The sequence below is a fragment of the Danio rerio genome, chromosome 16, assembly GCF_052040795.2.
Source record: "Danio rerio strain M-AB ecotype USA chromosome 16, GRCz13ab, whole genome shotgun sequence".
Classification (NCBI taxonomy): domain Eukaryota; kingdom Metazoa; phylum Chordata; class Actinopteri; order Cypriniformes; family Danionidae; genus Danio; species Danio rerio.
In genome coordinates this window covers 58,316,360-58,330,607 of record NC_141036.1, presented here as the reverse complement: position 1 = coordinate 58,330,607, position 14,248 = coordinate 58,316,360, and the positions used below count along the sequence as shown (strand labels likewise).

Below are 14,248 nucleotides of genomic sequence, written 5' to 3'. Positions count from 1 at the left end.
TAAGAGAGACTAATGAACGCTTACAGTTTCCTCCTGAAATAATCAGACTTACCATGGAAGATGTGCAACCCACATCCAAAATCTATCAGCTTAATGTGCAGAGGTGGACTGATGACCAGGATATTATGATCGTGGATATCAAAATGACAAATTTCCTGCCTCTTGCACGCTTGAGCCGCTTTCACGATCTGCTGGATCAGTGTGCGAGCGTCTCTCCTCTCCAGGTTCGGGTGCTCCTCCAGGAATTCTGCTAGAGTTCTGCACGGGCCGGGATGCTCTATCACCATTGCTATTGTCCTTATCATTTCCTGAAAGCAAATGCAATCAATTAAAATCAAGCACATGACAGCAGTCCTCAGGTCAGTCTTTACACTGGCTTCCAGTTACATTCAGGATAGATTTTAAAGTAGAAACGAGTTTATTTCGCTTACCGCACCGGCATATTAATAACCCATGAGCTCTTCTGAAAACAAGACAGAGTTATGTTCTTGTTCAGAAATGCTTCTTGATTTAAGAATTTTAAGTTACAAAATCAACACAACAAAAGGAAACGAGACAAACCCTCTTACAGTGCATATTTCATGTAATGTGCTGAATAAACAGACTTACCCCGTCTGGCAATTTCTCCTCTTTCACCAAAAACCACTCTTGGAGTTTGATGAGGAACGGGCAGGGGGAATCCCTCACAATGGTCATCATCGCCACTTCCTTTGGGAGCTCTCCAGCATAGCCAGGCTAAAGATAAAGAGCACATTAGCTGCAAATCAACAACATATAATCCTGTTTTCCAATATAACGCTAAAAGAAAATCTGTAAATCAGCAGTTTTTCGTATTTTGTGTTTCATGTTTTTTGTGTGTTTATTTATGCTTTTGAATTGCATTATGGGAGCTTGATGAATATTATCTGGTCGTGTTAATTGTGGTGTAAAAACCTGGTAATTAGGCTTCTGACGGTATTAGAGTTTCATGTTGTGATCAATTGCAGAAGCTTTGGTATTATCAAGATATTGAGCTAGGCTGTACATAGTGTATTGCCTATATAATACATGCAAAAGATTATAAAGTACAATAGTTAACACTAAAATGAAGTATAAACTAAACTACTTTAGATAAATTAACTGATGTTAACAAGATGACCTTATCGGCAGAGTTTACAAACACAAGACTTACAAACAGTCACTGAATTTTCAATGTCGTAGCCCAGATTGACATGAGAAAATGTTTAAGTTTGAAAATAAATGGCCTGTTAAGTCTTCAACATGTCGCAGAATAAAACAATCTGAATATTCTTAAGTGTAAATAATAATTATTCATGGCATGTTGGATGCAACAATATTGTGCATGTTCATTATTATAAGTATGATTACTGGAAATACTTTTTCTGTTCTATATAGAAATATAAAGGTCATTAATAAAGTCACTGTGAAACTGCAGAGTTGAATTTTCAGCATCAAAACTCGGCAGAGCACAGATAAAGGTCCCATCATAACCGTAAATAAACAGAAAACAGCAGTGAATCACAAAATAATTGACAGATATTTGTATAAAGCTTGTACATATTATCTGCACAGCCGTAAACAGACTCGATTAAGTGTATTTTGTGAAGCTTCAAATATCACGGATGATCTTTTTAGACTTACCACACCGCTGTTATCTCCGTAATCAGTTACCTTGATGGCAAACTGTGAATGAAAAGCAGAATAAAACATGAGTGAGCAATCAAATTAGTTTATGTCATCTAAACTGGACTAGGGAGAATAGACGTACCTGTTTTCGGTCCGACTTTCTGATACCGATGTAGACCTGGCCGTAGCAGCCCTCTCCTATTTTTTCTCTGACATCATACTTTTCTTTCACTGAAAGACAAAAAAACAACATGTTAAATTGAGACAGGTGCTTGTAATGCCAGAACAGACAGAATAAAGTAATTTAACCCTTTTTCAAATTGACTACCTTTTTATTATGCTGATGGCTGTTTTTGTAAGTGTGCAAAAGTCTCTCTCTCTCTCTCTCTCTCTCTCACACACACACACACACACACACACACACACACACACACACACACACACACACACACACACACACACACACAGACACACACCTCCATATAAAAGCCATTAACTAAGCTTTTTGCACTGCAACTGATAATCATCAGCGAAAATTACAAATGTTACCTCTTCACAACAGGGAGCATAATGAAAGTGGAGTCAATTTGACCTGAATTAAAAATTTTTTTTAACTTTTTTTTTTTCAAAACTTTTCCCAAAATGTGTCAAAATAAAATTTGTCATAAAAAATCACTCCTTCGCTAAAACAGCAAGTTTAAGCCAAATTAAGCCTTAAAATGACTCCAGAGTGGGTGAAAACAACCAAACAGCAACAGAAGGGTTTAACAACCTCAAACATTACAATACATACAATACAAAAAATACAATATAAAACAAAAAAATACATTAAAATGTAAAGTTACCAGAACCAGGAGAAGGCCCTATTCTCAGCATAGATGATGCTCTGCTTCGTCCCGAAGGACCAGGAACATAAAACATACTCTGTTCCATTTACTTATCAGTAAATAACTTTATCAAAAGTATATGAATCAATTTACTGCAATTAATTATCTGATTGTAAATCTGTTCGCCTTGTCTGAGTGTCCAAATGCGGAGCTTCTCAATATTCGTCTACTCTGTCAGGCGTCTGGTTAATTGTGACATTCGCAGTTTAGAACGCGTTCTATTTAATCAGATGACGTAACGTGGAGGGAGACCAAGATGGCGGCGCCCTAGGTACAGGTATTCGCGTTTGTTCTTCAGGATTTAAAAGGTAAAGTGGTATATCAACCTACTGCTTAACACTGGTGATGACATTATAAAATACGCGTAGACGTTATATAACTCTTTTGACATCTTTGTGCATAGGGATAAGAAGCAAGAATAAAGTTAATCACGCAAGGTCTGGCATGAGTGTTTTTTGACGCGTCCCACACGGCGGACTTGATGGCTCGGCATCGGCCTGTAGCTCTGGACTGAATTTCCAATGTGATACGGAATCACATGATTTGACACTTGTCCGAAAAACGAGGTTGTTGTAGCTGAGCTACAAATGAAAAGTTTGACAGCGACGGCGCGACAGCTGCTTCTGGATGTCAGTGAGCACAGAGAGACTCTTAATCATCTGAAGCAGAGATTGGCGCGCTGAGAGAGGAAACTAATCGCTGAACACAAGTGTACTTTTTTTATTGCATCATAACACAATTACAGTAAGGCAAAATTTGAATAACAACTATTATCTACATTTATAGAACAGAGCACAAATAATAAAGTCATTAACATAGTAAATCAAAATGAAAAAAAGTTACTTAAACCAGAGAAAAGACACACAAAAAAAGAAAAAAAAAACATTTACATCGGGTCTTCTATTAATTTAAAATTTTCAATAGACTAAAGAGTCTTCCACATTTTGATTTTATCAGCTGTAAAGATTTACAGTATAGCCAAAATTCCTTTTGGAAAACTAAAAACAGTGGTTTGGTTTTAAGGCACTTGCATTTATGAATATAACATTTTCCCAAAATTAAAATATTGTTCAATACAAATTGAATATTAACATCTTACCCTAATAAACCAAATAAAATATAATTTTTAGAAAATTGGGAGCAAAAGGTTCTGCTATATAAACATTCAAAAAATAAATGTGCAGATTCAATGTCAATCTCACAGAATGTACAGTTGTTGTGATCAAAGTTAAATCTATGTCTAAGAAACTCTGAAGATGGGTAAATATTATTAAAAATTAAAAAATGTACTTCTTTAGCTTTGGGAGGTATTGGGAAGGAAAGAGACATTGTTCTTAATTCGGTAATAGAGCTCTTGGAAAAAAGAAAAGAGATATTATTTCTATTAGCTTGTATTGGAAATTTATCTTGGGTTAATATCGATCTTATTATTTTATTGGGTATTTCACTCCGAATAAAATCTTGTCCATTTATCAACAAACAAGGCAGATGAAGTGTGTAATTTATATTGGAAACCACATTACTAACCATCGTTAGAAATGCCTTCGGAATAGATTTTAATACCCTAGTGTATTGCTTATGATCACATTCAAAGTTATATTTTTCACAAAAATTTCTATGACTGAGAACCTCACCTTCTTTGTCTAATAGATGGACAACCGACCAAATACCTCTCTCCCATCAGTCTTCATAAAAAAAGATTTGTTTCTAAATAAAATGTACCTATTGTTCCAAATTGGTGAATTATGTGGGGAAAAATTATGTTTGTAAATTAATTGCCAATATAACAGAACCTGTTAATGAAATTCTGATAATTTAAGAGGGAGTTTTTGTATTGAAAAATCACACCGTAATAATAGATCTATTCCACCTACACTCTTGAAAATAACACAAGTGTACTTAGATTGTAAGCGCTACAGTTGGAGGTGCTGTTTAAAACTAAACGGTGTTACCGAAAAACATGCTGAAAATGTCCGATAAGTGGCTCTCAACATTAGTAAAGATTGTTCCAGATGCTCTTCAGGACACTGCTAATTTTGCTCACCGTGTGGGTCTTGTTGGACTTTTCCTTGTCCCCCAGGTTAAATGATCGGTCAGAGGCTTCAAATAAGTTTAAATTAATTTAATGAATCAAATGGATAAAGCATACAGAGCGCTCTGGGCTGAAGAATAAACCCTTTACAGTATGAGGTTTACATGTGGGCATTCCACACTCTCTAACCCTCGCAGCCAAGTATATATCGCCGATTTCTCTACGGCCCCGCCCAGGGGCACTTCAGTAAGAAAGATCCTCCATCCACATCAGTTCAAACATCAGGGCCCGGTTTTTTAAAAGTAATCCACTAGGATTTTAGATAAGGGATTGGATCAAATCTTGAAAATGGGTTATTCAAAAGAAAAAGCGGATTACATAATCGGATTAGATCACGTAATCCAATCTTAATTTTGATCCGGATCAAACCTTTAGTTTGGGTTTTTCAGACCTTTATTGTAGGATCTATAAATATAAATAAGTATAAATAACCTGGATTAAACTGATCCCATCAGAAGGGTGGATTTAGCGTGGATTTCATGCCCAAAATGTAATGAAAACTTAAAAAAATTATTAAATAATACTATTTTTGGATCATGCAGTATTTTACGAGATATACTATTTATTCATAAAGTTTTAATTTTATTTGTTCATCTGTCAGGCTATAGTGAGTAAAGGCTTTAACGTATTCAGCTTTAAGTATAGGCCTACAGCAAAGAAAGAGTTTGGCCTCATAAAATAATCCCCCAAACAGCTGTCAAAACTGACCAAAAACAATCAATTTTATTCTGTCTTTAATTGATATATATATTCATCACAATGGAAAATATTTTTCTTTTTAGAATATTTATTAGTGATGCATGCAATGATTACAGAATAACAAAACAAAAAAAAAAGTGCAAAGAATGGCAATGACTGATTTTTAAAAAAATCTCTTTTAACAATTGCAAAAAGAGACTGAAAGGGCAGAAGCACAGCTTCATCTGACAGAGGAACAACTGACTCTGACCAAACTGCAGCAAACCAAGGCCAAGGACTTGAGATCCGCCTCCTAAAGGATACGCTCAGACAAGCTGCTCTCTCCACATCAGATGAGGAAGTCTGACATTATTGTGGAGTTTTTGACATTAAGTCTTTTTTTTGTTTATATCTATATTTGAAACTTATTATAAATATTCTAAATGTACAGTGTTGTAGGTCTTAGATGAGCGGACTGCTGGAAGAGGATGGGGTGGGCTTTTTCTTGCTTTTATTGTTTATTATTATTATTAATTTAACATTTATTACATTTTCTTAGTTTTCATTTTTTTAAAAATAAAGTTATATTGACCCCACGCTGACTATTCTACTTGTCGCTCTTTACATATCTATAGTTCTACATTGTGATGTCCTATCCTGTTTGAGCACTGGTTATCCAGATTTAGTGATCCTGAAAAGTTCCTATCCAGATCAGATTGATCCAATCCGATGTTGCTTTGAAAAACTGGCTCAAAAAGTAAGCTGGATTACTTGATCACGGATTGCAAAAACAGAATTACTAAATCTGGATCCATTTGATTCGGATTAAACCTTTTGAAAAACCGGGCCCAGGTGTTAGGCAGAACAGCAGATCTGCACAGAAAAAGTTACGCATACACAAAACAGAGCCTGCAAGAGAGTGAGCTTCAGCCCCTCCGCACGTGATTGTTCCTGTAAATGAGCACACTCTGGAACAAAAAATGTAACATTAAGTTAATAACGAGTACAGAGGAGTTAGCTTCTCGGTTATCAGTCACACAAAGGCACAGCTATGGAGCAAAATTATATGAGGTTAGCACATGAGGTTATATGAGGATAAACACATCAGCATAAGTTCATGCAAGTAGTAAAAACAGAATTAAACTATTAATCCAAGGATTAGTCTATTAATGCATAAGATGAAGTTTAAATCATCAAACATTCCTTCAAATTCCCTCTCTTGATCTCTAAAAGAGATCACATTTCTTCCTCTTCTTCCTCCTCCTCATAGTCAGCCGCTCTTTCTCCTAGGAGGGGCATACCATAAGGTAAAGCAGCATTCTTTTCTCAATTACAGTCAACATCATTCTATTACACAGAGATCTGATATAGTATACAACAACATCCACAAGAAACCAAAATTCCTAAAAACATGCCCAATGAAGTAATTATAGAAATTATCACACCTTTCTACTTCCCAAACATATCAGTGAAGCATTGATCAGTGAGGTTATTAATACCTCAGTGCTCCTCCATCTCATTAGATAAAGCTCTCTGTCTCTCAATGGCCCTAGTCATCGACCCATCTGTGGCCGTGTTATTTGTGACAAAAGTTTTAGATGTTTGTTTGTTTGTTTGTTTTTTATAGTAAAATTAAAACAGGTTTATGTTCCCTCTAGGGGTAAATCAACCAGTTTTAGTTTTATTGCTGATAGGTGGGAACAGGGCTGGAGTGGGACTCCTTTTCAGCCCTGGAGTTTCAAGCCTCAGACCGGCCCACCTCAGTTCACGACTGACTATATTAAAATAAGGTCATTCCAATTCAGTTTGTAATTACACTATCACGTCTTTTTTTGAGAAAACAGCTGCTTTAGAACTTCAAATGTGCAACAACTCTAACAGTATTATATGTCTTAACGAGGATAGACGAGGATCAAACCCGGGTCAGCGGCGTCATAATGTAACGTGCTAACCACTGGACCACAACAGTTGAATAATAAGGGTGACTCATCTGACTTATATCATCATTAACCTGCAGGCTGGTTATATATGAAGAGCAGAGCTGCGGTAAAATAATGAATAAGAAGACTGTGGTCAAGTAAATAAGTTAATTAATTTAAAAAGTGTGACTGCTGAGAGCAACAGATTCTGGAGATAGGGACACCGGCCCTCGCAGCCAAAAAACGGACCGGCCTACCGGGAATTCTCCCGGTCCTCCCGATTAGCCAATCCGGGCCTGGGTGGGAACAATGATGCTAAAGTATTATGATTAGTGGTAGTGGCTTGTTTTGTCAAATTCAACATACAATTATAGCCCCACTGATCTTCTTGATATAATATAGCAAGTTCAGTCTATAAATTTGGTCATGTTTTGGCACATGCTACACCAGGGGTTCCCAAACTTTTCAGCACCGACCCCTAAAATAACAATGCCAGTGACTTGCGACCTTCAAATTCCTCGGAGGGGGTTATAAATATACAAATGTTGCGAACAAAACAATAGCCCTATATAAACACTACCATATTGACAACACAAAACAATACAACAGTCTAACAACCATATAATTTTTTGTCATTTATTAATTTGTTTAATATTAACCACAGCTACAGAGATAGTTGACAATGTTTTAAGCACAAGTCTATTCTTTCTTTTAATTTTTGAGACCCCCAATCAGAGATCATTCTCAAATTTCAGTTGTGGCCTGTATTTATTTTTAATGTGTTTGATTGCCATAAAGGTGTCAAAGTTTAACCTGGTGCTATAAAATCAATCTGCTGCAGCTGACGCTTTTTTTCTTTGTTAATAATCTAACCTAAACACACCAATCATATGCAAAAAAAAAAATAATAATTAAGGGCTGATAGCTTTTCATTTGCATGTTGTTTTTTTTTTTTTACTATTAAAAACAACCATTTTATCTTCTGTAGGTTATGATTAAAATATAATTCAAATAGTTTAATCAAATGTATTTGACTTTGAAATCACCAATTGACTAGACTTATAGTATAAACACACACAACGGCACACAAACACTCTCTCAAAGGAGCCGCATCCCATTTTTAATCATTACAGACACTTGTTGACTGACTGTTTACACAAAACACGCATGCTTGTACTGGCGTGACGTGGAGCCGATCCGCGAATCACAGCACATTATGACGATGACCAATCAGAGTCACTTAAGGGCGGGCCTTTCACAGGAACTAGGAAATATGTCAGTCGTTTTCATGTTAGCTGAGTAGCTGTGTATAATCAAAGTGAGATTTATGACAAAATAACATGATTTCCCTCAAGTGAAACATGAGCACACATTGCTTTGCATCTTATTAACACAACCAAGCCTTCAAATTACTTTCTGGACCACCCCTTTAAGAGTGACATTTAAAGGCTTAACTAGGTTAATTAGGTTAACTAGGCAGGTTAGGGTAATTAGGCAAGTTATTGTACAATGATGGTTTGTTCTATAGACTATCAGGAAAAAATATAGCTTAAAGGGGCTAATAATATTGACCTTAAAATGATGATTAAAAAATAAAAACTGATTTTACTCTAGCCGAAATAAAACAAATAAAACTTTCTCTAAAAGAAAAATATTATCAGACACAGTGAAAATGTCCTTGCTCTGTTAAACATCATTTGGAAAATATTTAAAAAAGAAAAAAAAATCAAAGGGGGGCGAATAATTCTGACTTCAACTGTATATTTAAATATGTATTTATTTACTTATTTATTTATTTATTTATTTATTTACTTATTTATTTATTTATACATAGAAATATGCATATAAACAATGAGAATTATACTTAACATTAAAACCTTTACATTATAAAATAATAGTTTACATCTAAATAAACACTGACGTGTCTTCTTCAGAAACATTCCCAGTTTCAAACATTTGCAAAAGGTAAGGAATAAACTCTCTCTGTACCCGTAGAGCTGGACGGTCCTCAGTGCTGCATCCTGTGTCTGTACCTGTGCAGCTGCTGGTGCCTCTGGAGCAGTGCTGGATCAGGACACCCCATCTTCTTTTGTGACAAATTTCAGCATTGAACCTCCATCTGCAATGCAGAAAAATTGATCATTTAACAAAATACCTCATGACACACCATTAAGACAGCGGGATAATCATCATGTTTCTAAACTTTAACCAAAATGTGGATTTAACTTGCACAAAAAACTACCCCTTGCTGTCAGTATAAAGCAGACATTTGCCACATTTTACTCTAAGAAATTTGTACTTTTAAACAAACAGTTATTGTTAACCTTCAGAAAAATGTGAACATAGAGAAATCCATGCATTAAAAATGGTTTATGGTCTGTAGCTTAGTAATTTGACTCATTTTATACTATTGAGCTCTTAGAAATCACAGAATGTTAATCAGTTTTGTTATTTCAAACCTACTAAAACAAACCAATGAACGGATGTAAAGACTAAAGTGTCGTTATAGTGAACCAATGAAATATACTCAAAGAGAACAGCAGCAATTAGAAATATAGAAATAGACGAAACAATAAACAACGATAACTGCACTGAATTATAATAAATAATACACACAGTGAAATAACTGTGCAGTGCATGTGTGTGTAGCTGGTGCACAAAGTAAATAATATTAACGGCTTGGTTTATTACGAAAAGCCATAAAACGTCCTATCATAGTTCAAAACACCGCAGCAAAGCAAGAAAATGAATGTAAAAAAACTACAAATGAGGCATATTTGGTGGAGTTGTGGAGAAGGTAAATATTAATTAGCCTCACTAATTTACTTGAATAGGGCTGCACGGTGGTGAAGTGCCGCCTCACGTTCGTCTCACAGCAAAAAGGTCGCTGGTTCGAGCCTCGGCTGGGTCAGTTGGCGTTTCTGCATGGGTTTCCTCCAAGTGCTCCGGTTTCCCCCACAGTCTGAACTCATGTGGTACAGGTGAATTGGGTAGGCTAAATTGTCCATAGTGTATGTATGTGTGTGAATGAGTGTGTGTGTGGATGTTTCCCCGTGATAGGTTGGAGCTGGAAGGGCATCTGCTGTGTAAAACCTATGATGGATAAGTTGGCGGTTCATTCCGCTGTGGCGACCCCAGATTAATAAAGGGACTAAGCTGAAAAGAAAATGAATAAATTTACCTGAACAACAAAAAATGTTTTCCATATTCATAGACATAAGTTACTGTACCTGAAAGGGATGCATAAAATTCATCTTGTGCTATTTTCTTCTTGTTAGCATCAGACTGCTGTTGATTTTCCTGTTGATTATATATCATATGTTTTTATCTATATTCAGTGTATGTAAATGTTACTATACAAATACAGATAAAAAAAAACATTTTTCAGCAACCGAGATGGTGCTTTCCTTCCTGCGGTCAGGCGAGCTAAGTCAAAAGCACCCAGTGAGTTATTTCTAGCCAACGTTAACTTTTCCTTTACTCGCCCATAAACTGCGTATTACAGCACAGCACCAAAGACATAGACCAATACCAATACAGCGAACGCCTTTTGTTATTATATATATATATATCACAGCCCCACACTGTCTGACAATGAAATATAAAAAATAACGACACAAATATCAAAGGAAAGCACCAAAGTAACATGATTTTCGGCTCCGGTTTATTTGTAACTACAAAATAAGAGCCCCTAGTACAGAAAGCACTGTGAGACCTGACATATAAAAATAAGCCAAAAATCCTGCTCATCTTCCCCTAACCGCTCTATGGCACTTTAATTGCCATTATTATTTTGTAGATGACATTTTCAAGACACTTTATTATTCTAATATCTTCCTCTATTCTTTTTGACACCTAAAATACAAATAAATTAATCAATAAAGTTTACCGGTTAGGAATTATTGTAAAAATATCCACATTGTAATTTAAAGATGCCATTTAGTCACTAATGAGATAAATTTTTACTCAAATACTGTGTGTTTGCATTATATCTATGGGTATGATATAGATTACATTACACAAATCTGACTGTTCGGGAATGAATAATTCACCATGTATACCTGCTGTGTCAAATTTGATTTATTTTCAACACAATTTATTCGTAACATAAAAAAATAAGTATTAAGTAATTATGCTCCGTTTTAATCAACAAAACTTTTACCGCGACAACTTGAAAAAGCCTGCGAGCAATGCAATGAGGGCGGCCATTTTGAAAAGGTCAAAAAAGCCCTTCCACTGCCTGCAGTGTCATGAAAATCCACAAGAGGGCAAAATACAAGTATCAAACTATATACATGAGATTTTTAGGCACAAAAATTATCAGGTTGATATTATACAGTCTTATAAACTTGTGTATTAAATATGATACGCGCTACTTTATAGGATAAAGGTCACATAAACCACATACACTCGCGGAAGACGATGTGTTGCTTGGCAACAGCAGAACGCGTTCTAACGGTTGTACAGGGTCTGCTGACGCGCGTTAACTCGGCTTCAGTAATCTGCAGGAACAAGAAATGAAGGTTGATTGTAAAAGTTGCTCTCGGTCGATAAACACATCGAGCAAAACAGTTGAGCGATTTCAGACGATGTCTACAAGACCTTTCGAGTTTCTAGCAGAAAAGGAAAGTTGTAAGACCTTGACGGGTAAGTCCAGACACATGTGTTTCGTATTTGCATGTTTTATATATTATCAGTTTATTTAATACAAAAACACCAGAGTAAAATGCAGATAACCTACTAAGTCGTACTCAAGGGCAAGTAACCGCGTTAAAGTTAGTAATGAATCCATATTTTCTTTTAGTTGAATACCCTGTATACACTTAAATGTATTTAACTCTGACATGATTTGAAATAAAAGAATCAAATCTACTCTGAAAATTGTCTAAATATAATGTGAGACAAAATGTTTAAATCAAATCTAAAATAGTCTAAATTTTATTCTTTATGATTCACAAAATTTGTTTTTTACAGTTATGCCTTTGTTGATTTTATATGCAGTAATAAATCCATATTTTTAGTATATCAGATACGTTGCAAACACTTGTTTTCTTGCACAGCTGGATGTTGGACTCATGAAAAATAATTGTTTGGATTCATTGTAAGTCTTTTTTGATGGGTTATTTGTTTTCACATTTTTTGATGGCATAGCACAAATAAAATAGGACAAATGAGCTCATGTTTGGGACAATTCTGGACTTTTATCAGTGGTGGGCGGATGTTTCGAACCACCGGAACGCCCCCTGGCTATGGGCCTGATTTATAAAGTATAATGATGAAAATGTTCATTTTGATACACGGACAGCTGTACTAATAACAAATTATAAATTCAATTATGCAAAACTGTGACTCAGGACCCAGGTCTAATGTTGGCAACAATCAAACCACATGACAAATACAGGCCCATAGCCAGACTGGTGAAAGAGCTGGTTCTTTGTTTCTCAAAATGTGGACCTTTTTGCAGTTTTTTGCCTCATTTTCTATTTAATCATGAGGCTTGAATACTGCATTTTATATAAATATTGCATTTTAGTGACATTTAAAGCGTGATTAGCTTGTCAGATGGTCATCATAACCACACTTTTCAATCTACCAAAATATTTCCTAAAGATTTAGAATAAATCAATATGAATAAATACTTATGTTTAAAATACATAGTTATTACATCATATGCCATTAATAATATGAATCTGTTAAAGTTTTAAATTAAAAACTGTGGCTTATTGTCATTTATAAGGCAAATAACAAACTGGCCAGCACATTCAACTTTCCTCAGTCAGAATTCGGCCATTTCAATAATAAAAATGAAAACACAACAACAATAAAAGAGCTTCATGACTTTTCTAGCCTTTCCTGTACATTTAATTGAAGATTCATAGATAAGAACAATAACCTAATTAGTATTCAGATGAATTTAAATATGGGCCACTTTTGATGCTTCACACCTTTTTATTGGCCATTTTTTGTTTCAAAAATAAGCTTCAGAATAAAAGTTACTCTGTACATGTTTTCCTGCACAGCTGCATGTTGGACTCATGAAAAATAATAGTTTGCACACTGAATAGCTGAAGTCACACTGATGTGACGTCAACAGATGATTCGGCTTGGTCTTCAAGCATTTTTCAATGGGCTATTTTCACAATTTATGATGATGTAGAAGTCATAATAGGACAATTGAGCTCATGTATAGGACCCCCCCCCTCACCCCGGCTACAGGCATGAAATATGACACAAAAACATGAGAATATTATGTTCATGTTTCATTTAGATTATATACAGACTTGCTACTGTAAATTTATTTTAAAAAAAACTTGATAATGTTTGATATTTATAATATGTGTAGCTAAAAATTTTGACAATTTAAAAGGTGATTTTCCCAATGTTTGGATTTTAAACTCAAATTTTTTATTGAAATCTGGTATGATTTAATGACAATAAAAATCATGATTTAGATTAAGAGTTTATTGTTTGTTGTGTTGTAATCCACATTAGGAGAAAGAGGAATGAAGCGGAAAGTGGACGATACTTTTCACAGGGCTTCTGACAGAAGCAAACCATCTACTCAGCGGAAACGCATCAAAGTTTCAGAAATGGAGAACACGAATGACACAGAGATGACCAGCTTTCAGGATAAAACAAGCTCAGGTGTGTCTCCTGCCACAGATCAACACTTCTACAGTTTCATCAGCTTAAATTTATTACCACTTAAAATTCAGATTTTTTTATTTTGCCAATAGGAAAAAATACATTATATTATTATATTATACATTACATTATTAATTTTTCTATTATGCCCAAAATCATTCAAATATTATATTATGATCATGTTTCATGAAGTTAAGCACTTTCTACTGTAAACATGTCAGAACTCAACTGTTGATTTAAACTTAGTTGGTCAACTTTAAAGGTTTTTTCTCAATCTTTATATTATTTGAGATCGCAACAGAAATCTGGAATGAATTAATGACAATAAATAAACATGATTATCATTATGATTAAATTGATTAATTGAAGAGTTTATTGTTTGTTGTGTTGTCATCCACATT

The 14,248-nt window shown here is 35.0% G+C and overlaps 2 protein-coding genes and 1 long non-coding RNA gene across 31 annotated transcripts in view; 2 read left to right on the top strand and 1 right to left on the bottom strand.

Annotated features, from left to right (window-relative positions):
• Positions 1-14,248, bottom strand: part of LOC101884966 (serine/threonine-protein kinase pim-2) — a 30,228-nt gene that overhangs the window by 2,395 nt on the left and 13,585 nt on the right. Inside the window, exons 2-9 of one of the 18 annotated variants that reach the window (XM_087288230.1) lie at positions 10,433-10,502; positions 10,021-10,358; positions 9,192-9,321; positions 1,769-1,857; positions 1,642-1,683; positions 610-735; positions 432-463; positions 53-308 (exon numbers count right to left, since the gene is read on the bottom strand). In XM_087288230.1, the coding sequence (XP_087144356.1) occupies positions 53-305 (253 nt within the window). In that variant the 5' untranslated portion in view covers positions 306-308; positions 432-463; positions 610-735; ... (3 more) ...; positions 10,021-10,358; positions 10,433-10,502. Of the gene's footprint in view, positions 1-52; positions 309-431; positions 464-609; positions 736-1,641; positions 1,684-1,768; positions 2,020-2,070; positions 4,732-9,191; positions 9,322-10,020; positions 10,359-10,432; positions 10,879-11,364; positions 11,818-14,248 lie in introns of those variants that run through there. The other 17 variants (XM_087288221.1, XM_087288222.1, XM_087288228.1 and 14 more) reach the window with 17 other exon arrangements.
• On the top strand, positions 2,756-6,590 carry LOC147840465 (uncharacterized). Its single transcript, XR_015512277.1, has 2 exons — positions 2,756-3,224; positions 4,408-6,590. It is a non-coding gene; the product is annotated as an uncharacterized LOC147840465 (long non-coding RNA).
• The window catches only part of LOC103911664 (uncharacterized), a 63,488-nt gene continuing 60,938 nt past the window's right edge, over positions 11,699-14,248 (top strand). For all 12 annotated transcript variants that reach the window (XM_087288044.1, XM_087288056.1, XM_087288054.1 and 9 more), the window contains exons 1-2: positions 11,699-11,849; positions 13,695-13,847. In XM_087288044.1, coding sequence (XP_087144170.1) covers positions 11,720-11,849; positions 13,695-13,847 — 283 coding nt within the window. In that variant the 5' untranslated portion in view covers positions 11,699-11,719. The remainder of the gene's footprint in view (positions 11,850-13,694; positions 13,848-14,248) is intronic.